Source organism: Haliotis asinina, chromosome 15, assembly GCF_037392515.1.
Source record: "Haliotis asinina isolate JCU_RB_2024 chromosome 15, JCU_Hal_asi_v2, whole genome shotgun sequence".
In the NCBI taxonomy this organism is placed as follows: domain Eukaryota; kingdom Metazoa; phylum Mollusca; class Gastropoda; order Lepetellida; family Haliotidae; genus Haliotis; species Haliotis asinina.
The window spans coordinates 51,331,979-51,357,328 of NC_090294.1; the positions used below are offsets into that span (position 1 = coordinate 51,331,979).

A 25,350-nucleotide genomic window follows, 5' to 3' on the forward strand; every position below is an offset into this window, starting at 1 on the left:
CGGAGTGATGGAATAACGTTTCACACATCAACATTACGACTATGACAGATCAGCCTTTCGTCCTGGGCCCGTATTCTCGAAACGTTCGTAGCCCTAAGAATTCTTAAATTCGATCGTTGCCAGTGTGGAAGTTTGTAGGACTCCGAACGTTTCGAGAATAGCTCGAATGGTGCACAAGCCAGAAAATCACATTTTGACGAAGATCTACTGACTTTGAACCATGACCTCGTTAAAAAGGCTCCCACCTGGTCTTCAGGGTAATGCGCTCTGACAGGCATGAGGTTTAGGTCCTTTGTCTGACCTATTACTTCATGAGTTAGACACAGGAGGATGATTTCATTGATGTTATTAAATTCGTTTTCAACAACTACTGGTTGCTTTATGTTTAATTTAGCAATGTTTCAGCTATATATCGCCGTCAGTAAACAACTCGATCTGGGCATGGCGATCCAACGACTGATCTTGTTACAATAATACTGATCGCTTCACAGTGACTGAACTTCAGACGCCAAGAAGGAAAAAATAGGTTGCTGCTCACTCAGTCCAAACCGGAAGACCAGGCTTTGGGTACTGGAACCACCACGGCTATTCCTTTGCCTGATACCCGATCTTCCATTACAGTAATGGGCACACGTTCTTTAGAAGAAAACAAGCATGGTGTTTGCACTGCTTTATTGAAGTACTCCAGTGTACAATGGACTGACAGACAGAGTTGATACAAATATACACATTCTGAATACCTGATCTACCTACAGGGTATCTAGGTACCCATATCCCTCACCCTGCTGGGTGTCTAGGTAGCCCAAACCCATGTCCATCGAGTGTACCCGTCTTTCTTACATTCACTCTACAAGGTATCTTGGTATCCGATACCCACTGCAGGACAGCGTACTATGCCCATCGAGTATACATGTCACTTACATTCACCCTAAAGGTACCTTGGCACCCAAAGAACAACACATTATGTCCACCATGTTTAAGCTGAATCCACAATGTCTACCTGACATTGATATCCCTGGTACAACTTTAGAATGGCCACAGTCATTGCCACCATGCTCCAGGGTTGTCAGCAAGAATGTTCACATCTGGCATGTGTAGTGCAAACCTCAAGGCAAAGTACTGATCTTCCATGTTTTCCCATGTTTGACTAAGTTTTCACTCAGGTAGTAATGGATGACTAGTGTGTTTACCATCTTCAAAGTCTTGGATCAGCCTTTGGTTGTATCTTAATAGAGACCAGACCTAGTCTGATGGCTCTCCACAAGATGCCTTCCCATTATAATGACCTCCTGACTCACATGTATTGACCAGACACCCTTATGTCCTTAATACCATCACCAGCCAACACCCTCTCCTTTGCCAACACGCTGTCCCTGGCCAACAACCTCTCTCTCGCCAACATCCACTCCTTTACCAACATCGTCAATGGCCAACAAACATCGTCAATGGCCAACAAACATCGTCAATGGTCAACAACCTCTCCATAGCAAACAGCCTCTCCTTTACCAACACACAGTCCCTGGCCAACAACCTCTCTGTGGCCCAACCAACAATGCAGGATGATCATAGTCTTCACAATAAGATCTGTCTGTTGAATGGTGACCCATTCATTGTGTCTGAGGCAACAGCTAGACAAGACATGGATGAAGTACAGCTATCCATGAACGTTGGAACAAGCAGAGGAGGCTAATTAAATAGACATACTGGGATGGGACATGGAGATGCGTGTCTGTTCCTGGGACAATCGCTAGACACGACAGCTATTGGTGCACACGGCACACTGCAACAAGTACAGGAGGGTCACTACATGGACATACTGGGGTGGGACATGGAGACACATTGCTGTATAACACAGCAGGATAAAACAGCTTAGAAAAAAATCAGAATTGATTCTTCAATGCATTATCTTTATCAATAATATATCTGCTTCTCAAAAACTGACTTTTCACCTTTATTGATTTCAGTTGGCAAACAAATCAATAAACACAGCGTTTTCAGCCCTAAAGCAGCTGGCTCTTAATCCTTTGGCCAATCAATAGATAAAACATCAATACTTGGCTACACCAAGAAATAGATGCAAGAAATCTCCAAAGCTAATGTAGAGATCATGTGACAAGATTTCATTCAAGGTGACAATATCGTAATATGACATCTAACATACATGGCGACAATTGTGCCTCAAGCTACTGTCCTCTAGCTGTTGTAGGTCAAGTGATGGAAAACTCTATATATACAAAAACAACAATCTACATTAAGTCAAATACACAGCCATTTGATGAGAAGCCTATATATAGTCTCTACATAACACATATATCACAGTGAAATCTGGTGTTGTCTCCCCTTAGAACAGGTCTAACTCACTAGGTGGTGTTCTACCATAAACATGGTAAGATGGTATGCAAAGAGAAATTGATTCAAATCATATTCATCTGAAGAAATACGTTAACACAGACTTTCACTCAAATTAAGATACAGTTTTGCACACAACTATTTTTTAGAAGATTTCTAGTAATATATTACTGGGAGCAGCAAAACATATATTCAAAATTTAACATAAAAGACATAATAATATCAGTGAGTCATAGTGCAATTGTCCAAAAAGAACTTTGATGGAACAAAAAGATATTACAAAAATTAAACTCGAAACGTCGACAGATTCACTTTGTGAAATGATGTATAAACAATGCAAATTAATTAATCTCACACATTACTGACACAATTATGTACAACCGCAATCAAACATACTTATGTAGACAAGCAACAAAAGGTATTGAAAGTGTTAATATACAATGTTCCCCTAACTTGTGGACATAATGCCTGTCAGCTCTCTACAACCCATTACTGTTTAAATCAGAGTATATGTTATCTTCAAATTGAAACAATGAATGATACACTATGAGTTGATCTCATGAACTTGGTTAGTTTGAAGAAATTCAAGTTTCCCTGCACCCTTTATAACTACACACCTGTCAGAGCACTTTCAAACAATGGAATGTCGTTTACTCAGGTGGACAAATTTACAAAAGCACAGCTTGTCATCTCTACCCAAAGACGTCTAGTTTACCGGTACATGTTCCGAGACATTGCAACAATGACTAGCATTTCAGTGTCATGACATAATAAGCTTGATCTCTGTCACTTCCTTATTAAATCGAAAATCAAAGACAACAAAACATAGATGGGACTTACAGAGTACAATTGTTTTCATCACCAAAGATTTACAAAATGTCTCCATTCCTATGATATACTGCTCCAAAGAGCAGTAGAATAGCACTGATAACTTCATATACATAAATCACTACAACAGTAGTGCTGGCAAGTGTTTCACTATGTTCATGTCAGAATATTCCAATGTCAATGACTCAAAAGTTGTTATATAAGCAGTGAGCAATAACTTTCACTTCAGTCAGCTAATCATCATCCACATTCTCTCCTCGGTCTTCAAACAATGAACAACTATGTCTCATATCTAGAATGTTGCACATTAGCTTCCATGCCATCAACTACTGACAGAGAAAATCATCCTATACATGACACAATGCGTAGTTAAATTCTTCTAGAACATGACAACTTGGTTTACAAACATTATATATTACTATATCAGTCTCCAGTTTTAACTGGAATTGTGGGACAACCTCTGAACTTTGTCACTTATATACTTGCACCACAATGTCAAGTTGTTTCATGGAATAATAACAAGGGTTTCACAAGACTTTCTTCAACAGCTCTGCCTTGAACAAAACAGGTATTTCACTTTGAATGGTACTGAATATCATTTGACTCAAAGCAATGCTAGTTAACGTCATAAAATAAAAACACAGTGTTTGATATCACGAAGTCCAAATTTGAAAGTCAACATTTCCTGATTTGGTATATTAATGTACACTATTGTTCTGAGAGTTCCATGATGTTCAGTGTTCTGTCTTGACTCAGTCTGACGCTGTAAATACTGCAAGCTCAGGACAGGAGAGTTGTGTTACCATGGTTACAGATGATTGACATTACAAGGATGTAACCTGATCCTTGGCAGCACTAGCGTGAGAACGGGAGGCATCCCTGGGGTAGTATTTGGCTAGTGTGGATGCAGGGATACGCTTCAGCATTTCTTTGGGGAAAATACGTAGTAACTGCCAACCAATGTCCAGAGATTCGAAGATTGTTCTGTTCTCATAATGACCTGTTAGAAACAAGAAAACTTTAAATAAAATGGATAAACTTTTGGAATGATTTTGTGAGTGAGTGAACATAAATCATCAACAGTACAGTCTTGCCCCCTTTATCTGAACCTCAGATATCAAGAAAACTTGCCTTCTGAACAAATATACCTTAAAACAAATTCACAATGTTGTAAAATTACCCATCTATCCAGTAATCTGGTTTCCGTAATAGTATAGTATAGTTTTGTATTTTCACATACAAAAGACTAAATTATGTGCATTTTTGTCTTGTATATCCAGATGGCTGAGCACCTGTATGTTTACACACGCAATTACCGAGGGCCTCGCGTACCGCAACATGAAAGAAGTCGGGAGTCTTTGAAGCTTGAGAAGATTAACTACCTCAGAGTAGCAAGGTGACACTGAGTTAATTTTGAGGAGTCAATTTGTGGGTCACTATGCTTAATTAATCCGGATGATCAAGCAAGCCTGGACAGCTGTGCATGAAAAGACAATTTCTAACTGCTTTCGTCATGTGGATATTATCCAATCATATGAGGACCCACAAGAAGACATGGGCATGAGACATTTTATGTATGCACTGATATTTGTTTATGTGTAATCAATAAAGATTATGTCTCATGCCTTCTATGTTTGTTTCTTTGTACGTTTCTTTGTACATATGGCCTGTGGTTCAGATATCCGAAAATTTGCTTATCCGGACAATTTCAATAAAAACACAAGTGTTCGGATAAATTTGACTGTATTTCAGTTTATCATGGTGTTTCAGAACAGTGAGGCACACTCACACAGGTTAGCTTCTAGTACAACTCATAATCAGCTGCTGTAACAGGTGTCATATAACGTAACAATGATGTAATGAGGGAGTGAGCGAGTTTGCTTCTACCAATAATCCAGCAATATCACGGAGAGGGGACACCAGAAATGGACGTAATCAAACCCCTGTCTTCAGCGGAACGAGCAAATATTTAACCACTACACTACTGTTCCCAGTGTAGTTTAATTTGAATATCTCAGCTTACAGCTGCATGGCGACACACATCAACTGTCTCAGCTTACAGCTGTATAGCGACACATCAACTGTCTCAGCTTACAGCTGCATGGCGACACACATCAACTGGATCACGGACAAAGGATCACCGCTATGGTTTGGGATGCTGTACACATACCTTGAGAGATGAAGTTTTTCTCGAACTTGGTGAGGAACTCTAGATACAGGAGATCTTCGGGGGACAAGGCTTCCTCTCCCACCACGGCCTTCATAGCTTGCACGTCCTTACCGATGGCGTAACACGCATACTGAAACAGACAGGCAGCATCATAGGAGGAACTGGGTCAACAGACGCTCTCTATTTCTCTGACAGTGGTGACTCTAACACTTCACCAATATGCATAAACATACAACCACTACAATTTAATTTAGTCACTGTAACAGTCAATAACTACAGTATAGGGTGAATGAGTTACAATTTATCATCATATCGGCAATATTTTAGCCATAACATAAATCCTGTGTGAGTGAGTGAGCAATATTGAACAGTTTGAGGGTTCAAACCTTGGTCTTCCAGTGAGATCAGTTTGTTTGTTCCAGAGAGCCCCAGTGGTTGATATCATGAGCACCAAACCACAGGGCACAATGACTACAGTTAGGTGACACGTAGTCAGCCCTTAGAACAACCAGGGGTACTGGGGACTACCTTGCGCTGGAATTCACAGGGTATGTTACCAACACACTGCACTCACCAGCTGGTTGGACACATCAGAGTGGTCTTCTCTTGTCATGCCTTCGCCTATAGCGGACTTCATCAATCTGGACAGGGAGGGTAGCACGTTGATAGGTGGATAGATCTAGAACAGACATTACACACTCCATCACAGGTACTCACAACATCATATTGCTAGTTCTTTTGGAAATATAAAGGGAATTGTGTGACAGAATCCTGTTACATATTGATGGTGAAATTAGTAAATTCTAATGCTTACATGAACAGGATTGTGTGGACAAAGAGATTCAGTGTAATCTGATACTGATCAATACTGTCTGGTCATTACCTGTCTGTTGTGGAGCTGTCGGTCAACATAGATCTGACCTTCTGTGATGTAACCTGTCAAATCTGGGATAGGGTGGGTAATATCTGTAACAGACAATACACAGCATGAACTACAAACATACGTATACGGGTAGTATTTCAAACAGTAGTACAGAAAGGATAGGGTATTAACTGAAATACACATACAACATAGACGCTGGTATAATTGCACCAGTCAATAGGATCTGTGATAGTCATATATACACAAATGAGTGTGCAATACATGTCTGGCAATATACGGAAACCAGACTTGCACGCCACTGACTTTGACAACTTTGGTGAGAACGTATGTTTCAGGTATTAGTAATATTTGAAAAATATCATGGAGCACCAGAAACAGGAGAAAAGTTTTTCACATGTTGGGGGGTGGTTTCAACCCAAAGGGTAAGATTGAGAAACAAACATTTAAAATCAATAGACTTCCTCACTGCAAACTACTGCACTGGTGAATAAGAATGATAGTTGAGGTGATACAACAAAGTAACTTGAGAAGATCACTCTACTGACAGGAGTTTCCAGCAGACAAAGTCATCAGCGGCAACTAAAACAAAATCAGGCTACAAACTTTATGTCTATGTCACGAAATGGAACATTTCCTGCTACTGAATGTCAACTCTGGCAATATCGTACCATCGTTGGGCATAGTGAGGATGGGGATCTGTGTGATGGAGCCGTTACGTCCCTCTACACGACCAGCTCGCTCGTAGATGGTGGCTAAATCTGTGTACATGTAACCTGGGAAACCACGACGACCGGGCACCTCCTCTCTGGCAGCAGACACCTGCATCAAAAAGTGCACCAAGGAACATCATGTCATGGTCAGGAATGGATTGCAAAACACTTTCATTGCATCTATCTGTGTTATCTGACTTTCACAAAATAAATGATATTATGAAGAATGTTACTAGCCACATACAGTTAAACTTGTGCCATTCATTAATGTCTGCACAAGTTCCTGTACTTTTTTTTATTCAAATTATGCATGACTATTGTTTAATGCTGAGCTTGCAAATATCTACATAACGAGAATTTGAAACAAATCAAAAGTAAGTAACATCTCAATCAGGGTGACGTGGATTAAAGTTGCTTCAGACTGCTGGTGATCTATTTCGGAATACTAAAGCAGCATGCAGAATTTCATCTTGGCAAACCCTGGGGTACTGACCTCTCTCAAGGCCTCAGCATATGAGCTCATGTCTGTGAGGATGACCAACACATGCTTCTCACACTGATACGCCAGGAACTCTGCCACGGTCAGGGCGATACGAGGTGTGATGATACGCTCAATTCTGAACACAAAACAACAATGATGTCATTAGAAGAAAGACATTCATTCAAAGATTAGAAACAATCTCAGAAACAAAACAGTGTTGGCGACCATCTTTCTACCAAATTACTACTGGTTGATAAAAGACTTGTTAACAACACTCACGTAGGATCATTAGCCAAATTCAAGAACAGACACACATTCTCCATGGAACCGTTCTCCTCAAAGTCATGTTTGAAGAATCTGGCAGTCTCTCTGTTGACCTGCAGACAGAAGGAGGACTTTACAGAACTGCTGACATAGGGACAATCACGAGAAGCAATGAGTCCAAAGACAGTTGAAGACATGCCAACTAGATTCTACACTGAAGAAGTTTAATACTGCTACACTATGAAACTCCAGTGGAATCTGGGACACAATTTTCAGCAAACTGACATGAAACCCCACAGAAATCTGTTTGTGTTCATCTAACATGCTGTCACAAGGTTAACTTGATTAGGTTAAAATGTGTACTGTTATGATTACAACCCTTCTATCAGTGTCTACTTACACCCATAGCAGCAAACACAATGGCAAAGTTGTCATCATGGTCGTCGAGCACACTCTTCCCTGGCACCTTGACAAGACCGCCCTGGCGACAGATCTGGGCTGCAATCTGAACACAAGCGTCACGTTACTAGGTTGTTACTAGGTTGTTACTGGGTTGTTACTATCAGCTGCTCAAGGAAGAAGGTTCATGATAAACGTGAATCCACGGACATCCTTTTTGTTTTCTCAACTCTTTAAGTGTTTGCTCTTTAATGCTGCAATCAGCTACATTCCACCAATATTGGTCTGAAAATGACAGCCCGGAGCATACAGTCTGATGGTTGGTTTCATGAGCATAGATCTACATAACACGGATACAATGACTTGCATCAACCACTTGATCCTGCCGCACTGGGTGGTCGCAACCTGTTGGTCTGATCCACTGATTGCAAATTTCCAACTTAAGACGCATGCAGGTACTTTCTTCTCGTTTATAAGGAATAGTGGTAAAATCAACCAGGACTTGACCTTGAAAGTCATCCAATTCCTCAACATGGACTGAAGGATCACACTACAGTAACAAAATTTGCTCCAAATGTCCTACCCAGGAAATGAAGCCCCTTTTTTGTGTATGTCCTAACCTGACAGCAGCTAGTCTAAGGATCTACAGTGTACTCACTTCATTATGTGGCAGACCAGCAGCGGAGAAGATGGGGATCTTCTGTCCACGGGCAATACTGTTCATTGTGTCGATGGCGGAGATGCCAGTCTGAATCATCTCCTCTGGGTAGATCCTGGACCAGGGGTTGATGGGCTGACCTGGCCGACAGTGAGTAGACACATTCAGTATTACAAACTTACAAACTTCATGCTTGATATCACTTTGTCAGTCTCAAGAATGGATTGTAACTACTATGTCATGTCAGCAGGTTTTAGTTACCTATCGCTTGGAAAGAAGACCACATATGCTTTATAAACCTGGCACTGTTGAGCAATGCAGGGTCCAGTTTCTCAAATGGGAAGGATTTCAATAAGAGGGATTGCAACATTATTGATTAAACATTTATGAAGAATATTCCAGGAATATCATGGCTACAAGTTTATGTAACAGTCCAGGGCCTCTGTTAATCCTGGCAATTCCAACTCACCTTGAATGTCCAGGAAGTCCTCTGCCAAGACGGGAGGACCATTGTCGATGGGTTTGCCAGAACCATTGAACACTCTCCCTGAGAAAACAATCATTTGGAATTTAAGGAAATAACAGTTATGTGGTGTTGTTTACTATCAGTCAAAACAAACACAAACAAATTAATCAGTTGATTATCTGATCAAAATGGACACAAATATTTTTCTCATTCTAATACAGTGAAGTTAGTTTCTATTTATAACTAAGAGCCACTGGCAAAAAGTACACGAATATACACTGTTCAACAGTAGACTGGATATATTTCATAAATAAGGAAAGTAACATTTGTAATCTATTTGAATATATGGCTTAAAGCTGACAATAGGTGTTTAATTGTTCATGTTTTGCAGGTTGTTTGGGTAGTTGAGGTGTCAGTGAGAGATAAATTCAGTTCCTTCAGAACCAGGGAAGACATAGTCAACACGGATGAGACGACATTAAATACAAACTGTCTAGAAATATGGATGCCATATTTGTTTTTAAAGAGCTGCCAACACATCACAATTATTCAGGAAGTTTAAGAAGCAAAACATGAGCTTACAAATCTGTTAAAAAGTTCTTATGAAAAGCATCATGAACAAGGAAACATGCAAGTAACGTGTGATTAGTTGCCATGACAATGTTAATACCTACCCAACATGTCCTCCGACACAGGCATTCTCAAGATGTCGCCGGTGAACTCACATGTTGTATGCTTGGCATCAATGCCTGATGTGCCCTCGAACACCTATACAAAGATAAAACAGAAGGGATGAGAGAGTGGCAGAAAGAGAGAGTGATGAAAAAAGAGAATATCAGACAACTAGAGACAGCAAGCGAAGTTGAACCTCTAGTGGTGTTGATGATCTTTCAATGGTCTGTCTCACAATTCTTGAGCTGCTTTATTTTCCCTTCTGCACTTCCTTCCCTGCAATGCTGAAGCCCTAAATGAAGCAAATCCAGATTTCCTTTGAATTTCCCCTCTTACTTGGGTTCTGCTTTAGATTAAAGGGAAAATTACATTCATTCAGAGATTAATCATGTCTAACCTTTCAAGTGACCACACCCTAACGACTAGCAGTTGCATCCAGCCAAGTGTTGTGTCACTGGAGAATATGAGTGTGTATCAGCACGAGATTTTATACTCCTTTGGATGTAAGAGGTTGAACTGAATAAGAGGGTGACTTAGGGAGTGAGTGACAGAACTAGGAAAGAAGGGTAAATGACATACTGTAAGTGTGTACACAAGAGTGTACACAAGTGTTTGTGTAGAAGCACTTATGGTCAAACTGAATGAGTTGAGTTTTACGCTGCAGACCAGACAATCCCGTGATCAACAGCATTAGCATTGCAAATGGGACCCAATGACATGTGTCAAGTCAGCGAGTCTGACCACCCGATCCCATTAGTCGCCTATTATGACAAGCAAAGCTGCCTTTTATGGCAAGCATGGGTTGCAGAAGGCCTTTACTATCTCGGACCTTCACACGTCTATGGTCAATCTGCCATGTCTTGGAAGTTGTCTGTCAGTTTAGTGTTATGACAAACGTTGTACAGGAACAACACAATGGTGATGCAGTTATTGTTGACATGAGGAAATATTTCACTGATCTGGTTATACAGGAGATGACTCCCTACATAGTTATGTCATGTGTCTGGAGTGAAAGTCTGTATCAGACATAAAATATGTACATAGTACACACACTGAGAACTTCTGGCACCTCTACATACAAGTCACAAGTTGTCATCCATGTTAAGAGAGAATGAGGTGGTCACATGGTCTACAGTTTCTGAAACCATCAGCAATGACATACTCCAAAAAGTCACTCATGCAAATGTTGAATTAAAAGCAAAGTAAAACAAGTGAAATGTCTCACAACATTTACATGCAAATGTTGACATTTAGGTTTCTCACTGGACCACAGTACAGCATGTATTTGGGGGAAATGTGACCATCACCTTTCTGTCAATGAAAGTGCACAAGTCCAAACTGTAATTGTTACAGAAATACTGCACATGCTACATTCCATCAAAAATCCACTTTAACATTATTTGTACTTCACCAAATGTACTAAACATACTTAACATACGTACTAAATTTACTCAGCATATATGCTAACTGAACGAAACATATGAACTAACTGTACTTCAACATACATACCAACTGTACTTAACACACATACCAACTGTACTTAACATTCTTGCTAACAGCATTTAACATAAGTACTAACTGTACTTCAACATATCTGCTAACTGTACTTAACATATGTACTAACTGTACTTAACATATGACCTAACTGTACTTCAACATATGTTCTAACTGTACTTCAACATATATACTTAACATATGTGCTAACTGTATTTCAACATATGTATTAACTGTATTTCAACATATGTGACTGTACTTCAGCATGTGCAATCGTCATCCTAACTGACATGTATGCCTAACTGATTGTATAACCACACACAATCTTTATGATTTACATCAATACTGATCCACCTGACTCACACCTGAACACATGTGATAATGGGACCTGTGTCTGTCATCCTGCATGTGAGCTGTGCTATGTGACATCTGACCTCACAGATGACTTAAAACTAGGTCAGGCACTTGATAATAAGGTTAAAAGTAAACTCATCATGTTTAGTCAACATCAGCACCACAAACCACACAGAACATCCTTTGATCACTGACATTCTGTGTGTAAATCCACCACTTATCACAAAGTAAGAGACAAAGCATGCTAAATATTAATTTGCAAAAATATTATCTTAGCAACATTCTTCATATTCTTAAAAAAAGGTTTCTGTTGCTTATTATGATTATTTGCTCATAAACAGGCTCAGATATGCTTAAGTTAAAGGTTTATGGACAAAAAATAATATCATTAATACTGGTCCTGTATAATCTACTGCAGTCCTTCTATTTCCTGACAGAAATCAGGAATCCCCCCAAATCACTTGCTGAACAAAGCTCCCGTCTCATAAGTTACTGTTCCACTTTTGTCTTGGAAAAGGAAGATAAAATTGTGCCATGCAGGGTAAATAAAAAACTCTATCAACTGCAAACCATTCCCTGGCATTTGATGTATAAACCAAGTCAAATGTTTCCAGTGGACATATGCCCCAAAACAGCTATTTACCTTCTGTTTGTGGCCAAAACTAGTATTCAGTCTCCTGCAGGGAAGCTATTTCCTGACAGTGAGCCTCTTGTGGCCGTAACTCCCTACTGGGAAACACAGAAGACATGCTCCCTGCAACCAACTTTCTCCTGCCACACTCTCATTGCATTTTGTTACTGCAATCATGCATTTGCCTTTCAGCTTGGTTATTTCAACCTGCATGTTGCTCTCACTATGCTACATCCAGCACGAGTATCAGTTTTGCTATTTCATCCTAAATGTGTCTGTCAGTTTTGTTATTACATCCTGCATGTGACTATCAGTTCTGTTATTACATCTTGCATGTGACTATCAGTTATTACATTACATCCTGCATGTGTCTATCAATTATTATAGTACATCCTGCATGTGTATCAGTTCTATTTTTCCATCCTCAATGTGTCTGTAGGTTTTGTTATTACATCCTGCCTGTGTCGATCACATATGCAATAATTACATCCTGCATGTGGACATGACCAGCACTCTCTCCTCCTCCTGTTGTTTCACTGCTAGACAGTGTCATGTGACTGACCTGCACAACGGCCTTTGACCCACTGACTTCCAGCACTTGTCCACTCCTCTGACTGCCATCGGCCAGCGTCAACTTGACAATCTCGGCATACTTGGGGAACTGAAAGTACATCATGATATAAGTGAATACTGATTAACACTGCGGTGAACGAGTGAGTTTAGTTTTACGCCGCACTCAGCAATATTCCAGCTATATGGTGGCGGTCTGTAAATAATCGAGTCTGGGCCAGGCAATCTTGTGATCAACAACAAGGCCATCATTCTGCAGAATTGGGGACTGATAACATGTGTCAACCAAGTCAGCGAGCTTGACCACCCAATCCCTTTAGTCACCTCTTACGATAAGCATAGTCGCCTTGTATATCAAGCATGGGTTGCTGGAGGCCTTTTCTACCCCGGGACCTTCACGGGTCCAGCACACAGTGGACTTTGTGGACACTTGGCAATATATGGTGGCGGTCTATAAATAATTGAGTCTGGACCAGACAGTCCAGCAATTAACAACATAAACACTGATCTGCGGAACTGGGAACTGATGACATGAGTAAGCCAAGTCAGTGAGCATGACCGCCCATTCCCTTTAGTCGCATCTCACGACAAGCATGGGTTGCTGAAGGCTTATTCTATCCCAGATCTTCACTGGGACAGAATGCCAGAAGAATATTACCAGAGAATTTATGAAAATCTAAACAAAACCAATTGTGTCTAGGGACAAGGATGCCCTTGCTGCTGTATGAAGTGTTCCCCCGCACTGAGGGAGCTCTGGTGATTGCTCTCTACTAAACAAGTTCAGTACACATCTATGCAACTATGAGATGCACACATCTTGAGTCCCAATGAAATACATAAAAATTCTTCATCAATTCTGTTCAGCAGTTTTTGTGGAGAAGTGGACAGAGCTCATCCCCTATTACACTATCATCTATAGAGAAATTCAGCAAAATGCACTTAAGTTCAGATGTCACTAAACTTAAAAAAAACACCCAATAAAATACAAAAACAAAATATGAGGTGCACACCATTAGGGTACAGTCGTGACCCCCTTTATCCGCACCTCAGATATCCAGAAAACTTGCCTTCTGAACAAAAATTACTTAAAACGAATTCACAATGTTGTAAAATTACTCACCTATCTGGAAATCTGGTTTCCATAACAGTACGGTCATTTTCACATACAAAACACTAAATTGTGTGCATTTCTTGTCTCATATATCCAGATGGCTGAGCACCTGTATGTTTACACATGCGATTACTGAAAGCCTCGCATGCTGCACATGAAAGAAGTTGGGAGTCTTTGAAGCATGAGAAGATTAACTACCTCAGAGTAGCAAGGTGACACTGAGTTAATTTTGAGAGGTGTCAAGTTTTGGGTCACTATAATTAATTGATCCGGATGATCAAGCAAGCCTGGACAGCTGTGAGAAAAAAGACAATTTCTAACTGCTTTTGTCATGTGGATATTATCCAATCAAATGAGGACCGACAAGAAGACATGGCCTTGTCTAAACTTCGCAATGCACTACGATCCTATGCACAAGTTGCAACTGTAACTGTTATTGCCGATGATCTTGTGAATGTTGACAGTGACGAACTGACCAGTGAAAGTCCTCTTGCTTTTCTACACAGCCAGTGCAAAAAACTACGACCTGTACGACATTAACAGGTATGAGACATTTTATGTATGCACTGATATTTGTTAATGTGTAATCAATAAAGATTATGTCTGACGCCTACTATGTTTGCTTCTTTGTACATATGGCCTGTGATTCAGATATCCGAAAATTTGCTTATCCGGACAATTTCAATAAAAACACAAGTGTTCGGTTAAACAGGGCACGACTGTATAAGTTCACTGAATTCCACAGAGCATTTTTGTGGAGAAACAGATTACATTCCCCATTTTGTATGGACAAACGGATGGACGGGCACTGAGGGTAACCCTATATGCCTGGGGTCATAAAAAACTAAAGATCTCACAATTTACAAAAAATATTAACATTAAAATATAATGCTTACAATGCTTTGCCCAGAATGCCTATCAAGGGCATTGAGTTGGGTATCCTAGATATGTCCCTGTAAACAGTGATTACAGCCCTATAAGGTCCTGTTTGGGCCATTCAAAAATCATTGTCCCTTGTAGTAACACTGTCTATTGACCCAAACGAAATGGTGTCTGATATCAGGGTAACAGCAATACAAATTTCAGAGAAAATAATCACAAACAGTTCTCTTCCACTGGACATACAAACTGCACCTGCTTAAGCACTAGATGGTGTGTAGAGTCAGGGTTGACATGAAAAGAGAACACCCTAGCTGTTGTTCAGAGTTGGCTTTAATAACAAAACATCCACTAGCCAGTGTTATATAGAGACTTCTACATGGCTACCTACCTAATACCAGGGGTGTGTTATTTACAATGATCTCTGTCGTGATATTGAAAAAGGTCTCTTGTAACAGAAAATAACAAACTCACCACATAAAACTACATTCATACCTACAGGATTACATATCCTGAAGACACAAATCATTCCCACTGAAATAGTCAGCAACATAACAACCGGTCATAACGACCTTCAAGATGACCTTCAACGGCCATTACGTGACTCCTAACTCAATAACTTACATATTAGGGAGTACTTACGGTAGAATTTTACAAACTGTGCATATTGTTGATTGTGGGCGATCTGTTAAACACATGAGGAGTTTTCAGATAAGATATCCACCAGATGCATCACATATGCCGGCTAACCCTTGTGTACAATATTCAGCAGACACCAGATGTTCAATGTCAGGCCATTATTGCACTACATCAGGCATAACTTAACACCTTGATCAGTCTGCCATCTGACATTCATTTGTCATGCTGAATAGCTCAGTTTAAATCAGCTCATCATCACATTCAGGACAAAACATTCTCCTTGAACCTGGTATATGGAGGCAGAATACCACCTGTCTTGTGATAGGTAACACTATATACTGCAAGGCATTCATCGTAAACTATTTTGACTAAGACTATCTGTGACAGTTTATTTCATACCAGTTCCCAGACCTCCTGAGAAGCTCCACTTAAATAAAGCTGGTTGTGGAGGTTGACCAGTCACTGGTACACAATGGATCAAAACTGGGCAGCATCTAGCCTTACTCTAAGATTGTACTGAATGCTGAGCCTTTGGATGTATAGTAATTCCAACCTTTCACATGTTGAATAAATTAAAGAGACAAGCCTAAATGGAAGGACAGAAGATCTAAGGATCTAAGCCTGTTATATAGTATTTTTTAAAATTATCATTTACATTTAAACTATTAATTTTGACCATCGAGACTTGTGCAAGTATAGAGTCAATAATTCTATATCAGCAACTTTGGACACTGAACACACACACACATGCCCTAGTTGGCACCTTCCCTCAATCCCCTGAATACACTGAGAACTTCTTACCTTGACATCATCCAAGATAACCAGAGGTCCATTCACGCCAGACACTGTTTTGTATGCTGGAAAATAGTATGCAGACAGTGAAAATAGGATGATGGCACCATGTGGCAGAATTATTCATGTCTATAAAAACCCTTGAATATAATTACCAGGATTATAGTTGGATAAAATAGTTCAGATGAACAACCTGTGTACTTGATGTAGGCTTTGGACTCATTATGTTCTGAACTAAAAATGTATTTTGTCTGCCTTGTGCAAGTTCAGATTCAAACTAATCAAAGGTACAGTTATTGTACATGATGGCTACTATCTGTGCCAGCTACAGCCAAACATTGGCATGTTTTGAAACAACTAAAAACAAAACAAATATAAAAAAAAATAAAAATTCAAAACTTGCTGGTTGAGGTGATTCACTGACACAATTTCTCCAACCCTTTCTTCATTTCTTGGCCACAAGTATCATGAATTTGGACTTATACCATAACAATATCATACATGACTTTCTAGGGGATATATGACAATGAGCAATTGTGCAAGATATTAGCTGCAACAAAGTACCCCATTGTTAAATAGCAAAACAAAGCCCCTAAATGGAGTGGCAACCCAAATGTAGAGCTCATGAATTAAGCAGTGGAACAGCTCTACCCCGTAATCCCCATGGTTGCGGCAGAAACTGGGAACCAGTGCTACTAATACTAAGGAAGTCTTGATGATGTTAATGGGAGAGACCTGGATTAAAACAGTAGTCACCTAAGAGCCAGGACCAACTTTATTTCATAACCCACAAACACCCATGGGCCATAAGATATAGGGAACCCTCTTTTCCCAATAAACCCTGTACATGTATTAGAAATAGACAAACCACTAGCCTTTGGAATGGACATATTTTACTGCAAAAAGTTCATAGTAAAAGAAATAATACAATAAAATGGAGCCCTTGGACTTTCTTCATTTTCAGAAGCTCGGGGAACCTAGACTTGCATGGGCTTTCTTGGATATATTTGCTTCAGGGTCTGTATGAGACTATTCAGATTATATGAGAAACAGCAGGCCTCACTGTTACCCATATCAGTACAGTAAAGACGAGGTGCATGCAGGTCATCTTCTAGTCCCCCACACAGGGTGTAGCCCTCCATCAGCCAGCCTTGATTTGGATCAATGGCAATCAATGCCTCCCTGTAGAAGCAGCTGACTTCAAAATGATGAATATCAGGGTCCCTTATTCGTATTGATCAATAATCACAGCGAGAGACGCTGCCACCAACCCCAACTCTGTGCACTCCATTTAGGCTGGAGACATGATGTCTCATACTCCAAGCAAGTCTCCTTCAGATCAGAAGAAATCATGAAATTCGTTTTACAGACAGGGCTCTCTACAAAGACTCACCACAACATAGCTGATCATGGTTTGGTGTAAATTGCCTGTAATTCAGCTTCAGTTTCTAAGTGCTTCTAATTACTGTTGTGATGTTTCCCTCATAAATATGACAAAATGGCTATGATAGATCTGGCAGACTTTGTTCTGTGCGATCAGTACAAATATGGTACACAGTAGCTGCTTGAACACTGAGCGTAACCATTCTAATAACATGGACATCGTTCCTCAAAATGAGCACAGAACTGAATGAGTGAGTGAGTTAATATTTAACGTCACATCCGCAATGTTTCAGCCATATCGTGACGAGAACATTTAACACGGAAAAGGGCTATATGTATATTGTACAACCTGTTGACGAAGGACAGTAAACACAGAACTGAGAATACAGTAACTCCCATACTTTCACATAATACTCTTGTAGCATTACGATCACTTTCCAGATGGTGCCCCATGTTCTCCATGTACGAAACTACTTATCCACTGAGGGCATTGGGTTGTGATGTTTTGACAACTGATGACGATTTCATAAGGGTGCAAACTTTTGTGAAGACACGTTTGGATGATAAAGAGTATTTCCCACAGATATTTCACAATCTTAATCATCCATGAGAACTTAATTTCTTTTCAGACTGGAGCAGTACTGACACTTCTGTGGATGTTTAAAAGTTTCCTATTCCAGTATGTGTCCCAACCAGAAGAAAACATTTAATATCAAATAAATCTGTGACATTAAAAATTCAGCGTATTTCTTCGATTGTGATAACTGTACATCACACCATGTTCTACTATTGATTAAAACAGACAATTGTTGCTTCACCTGACACTTTGTACTGTGAACACAAGTTCAGGACTGAAACAACCGTTATGAAATAATTATTCAGTTAATGGATCTAAACAAGTCTCAGCCATTACGTAAGCATGATATAGCACAAAGGCATCTAACTACTTGAGGAGGTTCAACTGTTTGAGATGTATCCATACTAGTCAGCACAGATAATATGTCAATATCACTAGCCAGTACCTTATGTAACACAATGGATATTTTATGTGTCAAAGTTTTATGATCAATGAAATGTTTAATTGTATACTCAAAGACTAGTGTCAACAAAGCCTTACCCCACAACTGTAGTTTGAGATCAAATAAATACTTTCACACATATATAGATTTTACTTGGACACATGGACGCTGATGAACAAATGCTCTAGAGGTGAAGTGGACTTGGAATGACTCCAAAAATAACATTAGAAATTACTCACATTACTGTCTGAACCAGGTCAAATTATGGTCGGTCAGTAAGTTCTACTTATAACTATGATAACAGCCTATAATTATGATAACTGAAATTAGACTGTAAACATTATGGCATAGCAACCGAACCAAGAAAACTAGACAATAAACTGGGTAGTATAATTTCCAGTGAAAGAAGAGGGGATTGTGGATTGTGGTTCTTTGAAAAGTCCAACTTGAATGAGTTGCTATGTCCTTTTACACACTTGAAAAAAAAATTATATCCCCTGACTGAAATTTGTTAACAGTGACCATCAGCAATGGCGGGCATCAGAACCAGACAGAGAAACATTTAACATTCCATACAAAATGAAACTTATAAACACAAAATCGCACAATCATGTCCAAAACCTTATATGTAAACACTCCTGTGTATCAACGTAAGCCTGCATTTTCATTATTTAAATGGGTCCTTTATCACATTGAAGAGAATCAGTGATAACAGACTCCACTGCACATGGCTTTGTGTCACATGGATTGTGTAACAAAAGTTGCTGCACACAAAATCTGTCACTCAAGTTTTACCTTTGAAACAAATATAGATCTACCCAAATGACCTACTTTAAACGATTTAAAACAGGGTTCCTCGGTGAATATTTTTAAAAATATAATTGAAAAATAGACACTTAAAAAGTCATCTAGAGCACTAAAACAAATTAAACTATTTGATTACTGAAACCAATTGGCATGGTAGGATACAATTAACACACAGCAAGGTCAACTGGTTCAAGGTTATAAAAGACATTAGCCATTGTACACCTGTACACCAATAGCTACCTCACATGCAATACAAACAAACACGTGTTTCACTAATATCAGTTTTATGGCAACAAGGATAAAAACATGCAGGTAAAACACATATGAGCCTTAAGAACTGTAAAACATTGTGATGTTTTTATTTAGTAACAAATGCAAATTTAAACAAGATTCATATCACACAGATCCATATCTGAGAGCAAGAACTCACAAAACCTTTGCGAGTTATTAGGAAAACATTCTGTAACCGTTGTTTGGTGCATGCTGAGAGCAACTACATCATTCTTGAGGGTCTTTCTTCTTGTAGATTGTGTCAATATTGAATATTCTGCTCCTGCACCACTCAGTGTCTCTACACCCCAGGGTATGTATTCAATGTACTTGAGAGTGAACATATGTAAACAGTATACACAATTGCAGGAAAACTGGTTGTTACTTGGGGTAATACAGGAAAAAAGGTTGTGTTTAAGTCTGGATTTACACATGCTCATAGTGTCAGTGTCTTCTACAATGTATGGACAATTACGCCAGCAGCAGGAGGTGTATTGGCCATATATGTAAAAAAAAAACCCAAAATGCCATGAGATTTATCTAGTCCAAAGCAGGTAATCAGTTCATAGTTCTTCAGAGACAGCATGTATAGATGAACTAGATGAAGGCTTAGTTTCTGAATATATATAATTTTTGATAGTAACAAACAAACCCATTTTAATTGATAAGGAGCCCCAGGGAGACCAAAGATTCAGAGACTAAAAACATCTGCATTGGGGCTGAACCTAAGGAAATCTAGACTTACGTCATTTAAAGCTCTAGCACTGCAGAGAGGGCTTGGCAATAGGCAAAATAATGTGGTTCAGGAACTGAGAGACAGACCAAGTCCCAACTTGGAACTACAGATTTCCCAGTCATTGTGAACATGGACATAACTGATGTTCCAGTTTGTAGAGGTTATCTGTTGTCCCCTGATAACACCAGCAGCAAACATGATAAACAAGGAGAAACATCAGTAATGAGGGCCCCACTAATGCCCTGGCCCCTGTTCCTCTAAGCGATGGTAACCCAAATGTAATTGTAACTCTCATACTGTACATAGATTTACAACAGTCATAGCTCTACAATCTCTATCAACTTGGGAAAATATGAATTTAAAAAATAAAAATTTGTACAGCTTATTTTTTTTCCTGATTTGTTTTCCAAAGGTATTTAGTTTGAATCCTGTGAATCTATGACAGAACTGTGTACACCGTCCCTGGTCATATCTGTAAATGTTTTACAACAGCTACAGTCTAAGCACTGTGATTCCCTGGACTCCGAGAAACCAGTGATTTAACCAGCAACACGGGAATGTATCACAAGTGTTAGTATGATATGAGACCCACTAAGTCAGACCCTGTCCATCCATCTACACCACGTACACAGGCCATGATTAGCATGGCAGACAGTTTGATTAAACAATAAACTGTCATCAAATCCATTTATCAGCATTCAAGTAACAAGACTAAGCGTCATAGTGTGTGGGATCAGTTATCGAATGATTTAATTATCTCTTTATCATAAAATCATATCACTCATCCATACTCTACCATGGCCAAGCAAATCATAAGAATGAAAATTCCCTGTATAGTTATATGGTTTATACTCAAATCAGTTCTTCACTTTTTCAGTGAAAGAACTAAAATCATGTATAGATTTTCAAATGTGCAAAATTATTTTCAATATTTCACAGATCTTACTATGATATAAAATAACTATATATTTTACAGAATGAATTATGACCCCCCTGTTTCCTGTGTGCAATCCACCTATGTTCAGCCTCCTACCATAATATGCTTTAACAAACTCTCTGCAACAGCAGTACTTGACAAACATTATCACTGTTTTGAAAGCATTAACGAACTGTTATTACTGTGCCACTGCTAGTTCTAGTTGAAATATGTTGATGGTATTTATAGAGAGCAGAAATTCTGACTGAACAGAATACATCCTGAAAAGTCAAGCCCACACCCTGCAGGCATATTACAGGTTGATTAGAAACAAGCTCATCAATTATGTTTGACAAACCAGGAAAAGATATAAATCACTACTCATCTAAACTGAAATGACAAATAATCAACGGCTAATGCTTAGAGATTTTCATAGTAACATTTGTAATATTTCTAAACAACGTAAACAAAGTCAGGCACTATGAAATCTGAAATTTAAGCATGAAACTGAATGCATTTCATAAATGTTGAGACTGGAGTCCATACTCGATATCCATCACTGTAGGAGATGAGGCTATAGTTGTATGATGAACCTGAACCAGTTTATGTTCTGGATGGAGTTTATGACTATTGCCTCAGTGACACTATTGATCCATGTCATAAAACTGCAGTTAATTTGACGTCAACCCACAAAGCCCACACCCCACAGCTCAATCTCTCTTCAACTATAATAACATGTTTAACACTTTAAATGTCTGAAACTTTATAGCACCAGCTTTTAATGGTCATGCTTTCTCATATACATGAAAAGTAAATATTCTTAAGTCTTTGTCATCAAACATTACTCTACTTCATGTCAATAGTGACAGATATCCAATGTAGTGATGGAAATTCATCATATCCACTGGACTGGACTAAACAGTAGTAATATACATTTCTTTAATTGGAACTGAATATTGGAATCAACAAAAACTGTTGTTTTTTTTATACAAAAACAACTTGTTTGGGATACAAAAAGAATTTCCTGCAGGAATATAAAGATATATCTTATCTTAACCATACAAAAAAGACCTAAAAACCCTAAAAATAAACTGTTCCCGGAAATATTTATAAAAAGGGTAAAATATATATCAGAATACCTCCACCTCCCCAATAACATAATTTTATACCTGTCTGTTATGAAATATAAATTGCTTTTAGATATTTGTAGTAAATGTTCGATCATATCAAGTGTCCAGTTGAAAATGAATTATCCAGTCTCCAGTTATAAATATCCCATCTCTCTCCACCATCTACATGACAAATATTACATGTAAACCATGTTGTACACATCACTGGCTTCAATGTTACTGAAACAAAGATATGCATTATCTTCAACTGTCATGTTACTGAAGTATACATACCATCCTCAACAATGGTATCCTGTCTGTATCCTGTATAAGTACTGTCACAACACTAGGACACAGTCACCTTGAGGTTAAAACACTAAGGTTACCTACACCTGTACATGCTCAAACTACCATGATAACACTAAAATGGTCAATAAAAATACATATTCAGTGATTAAATAATCAAAATCTTTTACAGCTACACCAACGTACAAACAACAAAGACACAGTAGAGAAACTGGCCCATGATTCTTCTATGACAATGCATGAGAATGTACAATATTGTTATAAATCAACTTAGATCGTAAGATTATTATTTACTGTATGTAACAAAAGATGCCCAGAAAACTTTTATTGAACCTGTAAAGTGGAGAATAGAACATGTCTATGACTCAGATGATATTTCACTGCTCCAATCTAGATGCATATACAGTTGCTACGGACCAAAATATGTACATCGTGTTAATAAATATGTTCACTTATTTCATGTGAATGTGTGTTTCATGATTATAGACATGTAGACTGAAGGTATGGCAACAAGTTTCCAACTGAAGGACTGACCTTTAAACACTGTTTCTACAAACTCTGTTTCAAAAGTTCCATTTTCTAACAGAACTATTCACGACTTAGTCCTTGAACCAAATCATCCGCTACATTAGCAATATGAGAGAGTAAAACAAACAAATCAGAGGTATACAATGAGCAATGTCGGGACTACTTGTGATCAAGCGCTTAGAAAGTGATAATGGCATTGGTAACTATCGTGTTTGACAACTACCCCCACGTAACATAAATTAAGGCAAATAATCAATAATATACATCGAAAGAATTCAACCTGAAATAAACAGATTACGAAATTATTCATTTCATGTGGTCCATATGTTTGTTAAACAGAAAGCTGTGAGTTATGTCCGGCTTTGGCCGAGGAAGCAAAGCCGGCACATGACTATATACACAGTTGGGTTTCATTCATGTATGCAGAATCATGTGTTCGTGTGTCGGTATCCGTAGATTCGGTCTACCCCTGGTACAACTTAATCTTAACACGAAATGTTGATGAATTTAACTTACTTATTCTCGGCTGTGAAATGTAGTTTCTTGACACCGCCAATTGGTGAGTTTTTCTTGCTTCAATATCACTGAGAGGCCCATTTAGCGAGCGCATATCAATCTGCCCACCTTTCGACGCCATCTTTACAGATCTGTCATGTGACTGCTGTGTCACGAGTTCACGAAGGGACGTAACTCTAATATTGATTACAAACAGGTGCGTGACTCGCCAAGGTTTGAAAATTAATAATATTGATAAAAAGTATTCAATATGTCAATTCCATAAAGCAAATAAAATGGAGTGATGTTCACATAAATAAGTACAGCATGGTTAGATATTCAAAATTTAAAAATGGGGTAGTTTTTCTTGAAGCAATTATTCATAAGTTTGTTTTTTAAAGCGAGTGTACCCATACGAAGTATTCATGTGCATAGTGTGCGATTTAATGGCGTGCAGAGCGCTGGAGAATGTTATGTAAATGTTTGTAAATGACAAAGCTGTAACAACAGAGACGCGCCACCTTGTGTAACAGTGAGTTAGTTATTTTCTGTATAAAAGCAAGGATTGGGCGAATCCGGTTCTGAATTGGAAAAGCAAACACGGAACAAACACATCCTGGTCTGCTTACGGGGAATATCTGACTCCAACGTGACGTCACAATCTGTTCATCAGTTCACCAGAGTCTCATTACCATTTGTTACTTGCAGCAATTTGGGATTTTTTGTTGTTGTAAAAATACAAAATTAATTTTATGTAACATTTTGCGGGATTAATGAATCTATTTTCAAAGGTTTCAGATGAACTTTAAATTTTACAATCTAAGCAACATACGGTTTCGAGGTGACCATCTTATAAACATCAACTTGTGAAATTGTGGTTTTGGGGTTTTTTTTGTGAGTAATTATGCAGTGCGTTGCCCCTACGTTTCATATACAGAAGTGGGAGAAGTGGAGTCATGCAGACACTGGACTATGCTGTTTATGATATTGTGTTTGTCTTACACTTGGGAAAGTTTTACTATTTTTATTGTTAGTTGCTCAACATTCGAGGTGAAGTCAGGTGAGGTGAAATGGGACTTCAACGTCGTACTTTAGAATATTTCCCTAATGTGACAACATGCTTGCGTGTGTACATGTGTGACAGCTTGAACTAAACTAACAAACACCGTTTGTATCAGAAGGTAAATATGTATATATACCTTCTGATACAAACGGGGTTTGTTAGTTTTTCGCAATATGTACAGCAAAACATAATAATAAGAACATATAAGCATTGCGGATACTGTCAAGATTGTGTAATCGGCACATCTGGTTGTCCGACTGAGAGGTTTGCAAGAAGCTCGCGACAGAACGGAAGGTAGTAAGAGTTATGTCCCCTAGATGTATCTGTGCGGTCGAGCGATCATACCCAGATTCTTCATACGGTGATGA

The 25,350-nt window shown here is 38.8% G+C and overlaps 1 protein-coding gene across 1 annotated transcript; it reads right to left on the reverse strand.

Moving 5' to 3' along the window:
* Window positions 1–657: 657 nt before the first annotated feature.
* LOC137266304 (V-type proton ATPase subunit B) lies at window positions 658–24,071 on the reverse strand. Its single transcript, XM_067801786.1, has 14 exons — window positions 23,941–24,071; window positions 16,360–16,415; window positions 12,922–13,020; window positions 9,883–9,976; window positions 9,212–9,289; window positions 8,743–8,882; window positions 8,086–8,190; window positions 7,701–7,798; window positions 7,434–7,557; window positions 6,899–7,049; window positions 6,231–6,313; window positions 5,922–6,026; window positions 5,348–5,477; window positions 658–4,177 (listed from the first exon to the last, which is right to left on the reverse strand). Exons 1-14 carry the CDS (start codon window positions 24,059–24,061, stop codon window positions 4,002–4,004), a joined length of 1,560 nt encoding a protein of 519 aa, XP_067657887.1. The 5' UTR covers window positions 24,062–24,071; the 3' UTR covers window positions 658–4,001.
* Between the last annotated feature and the right edge of the window lie 1,279 nt (window positions 24,072–25,350).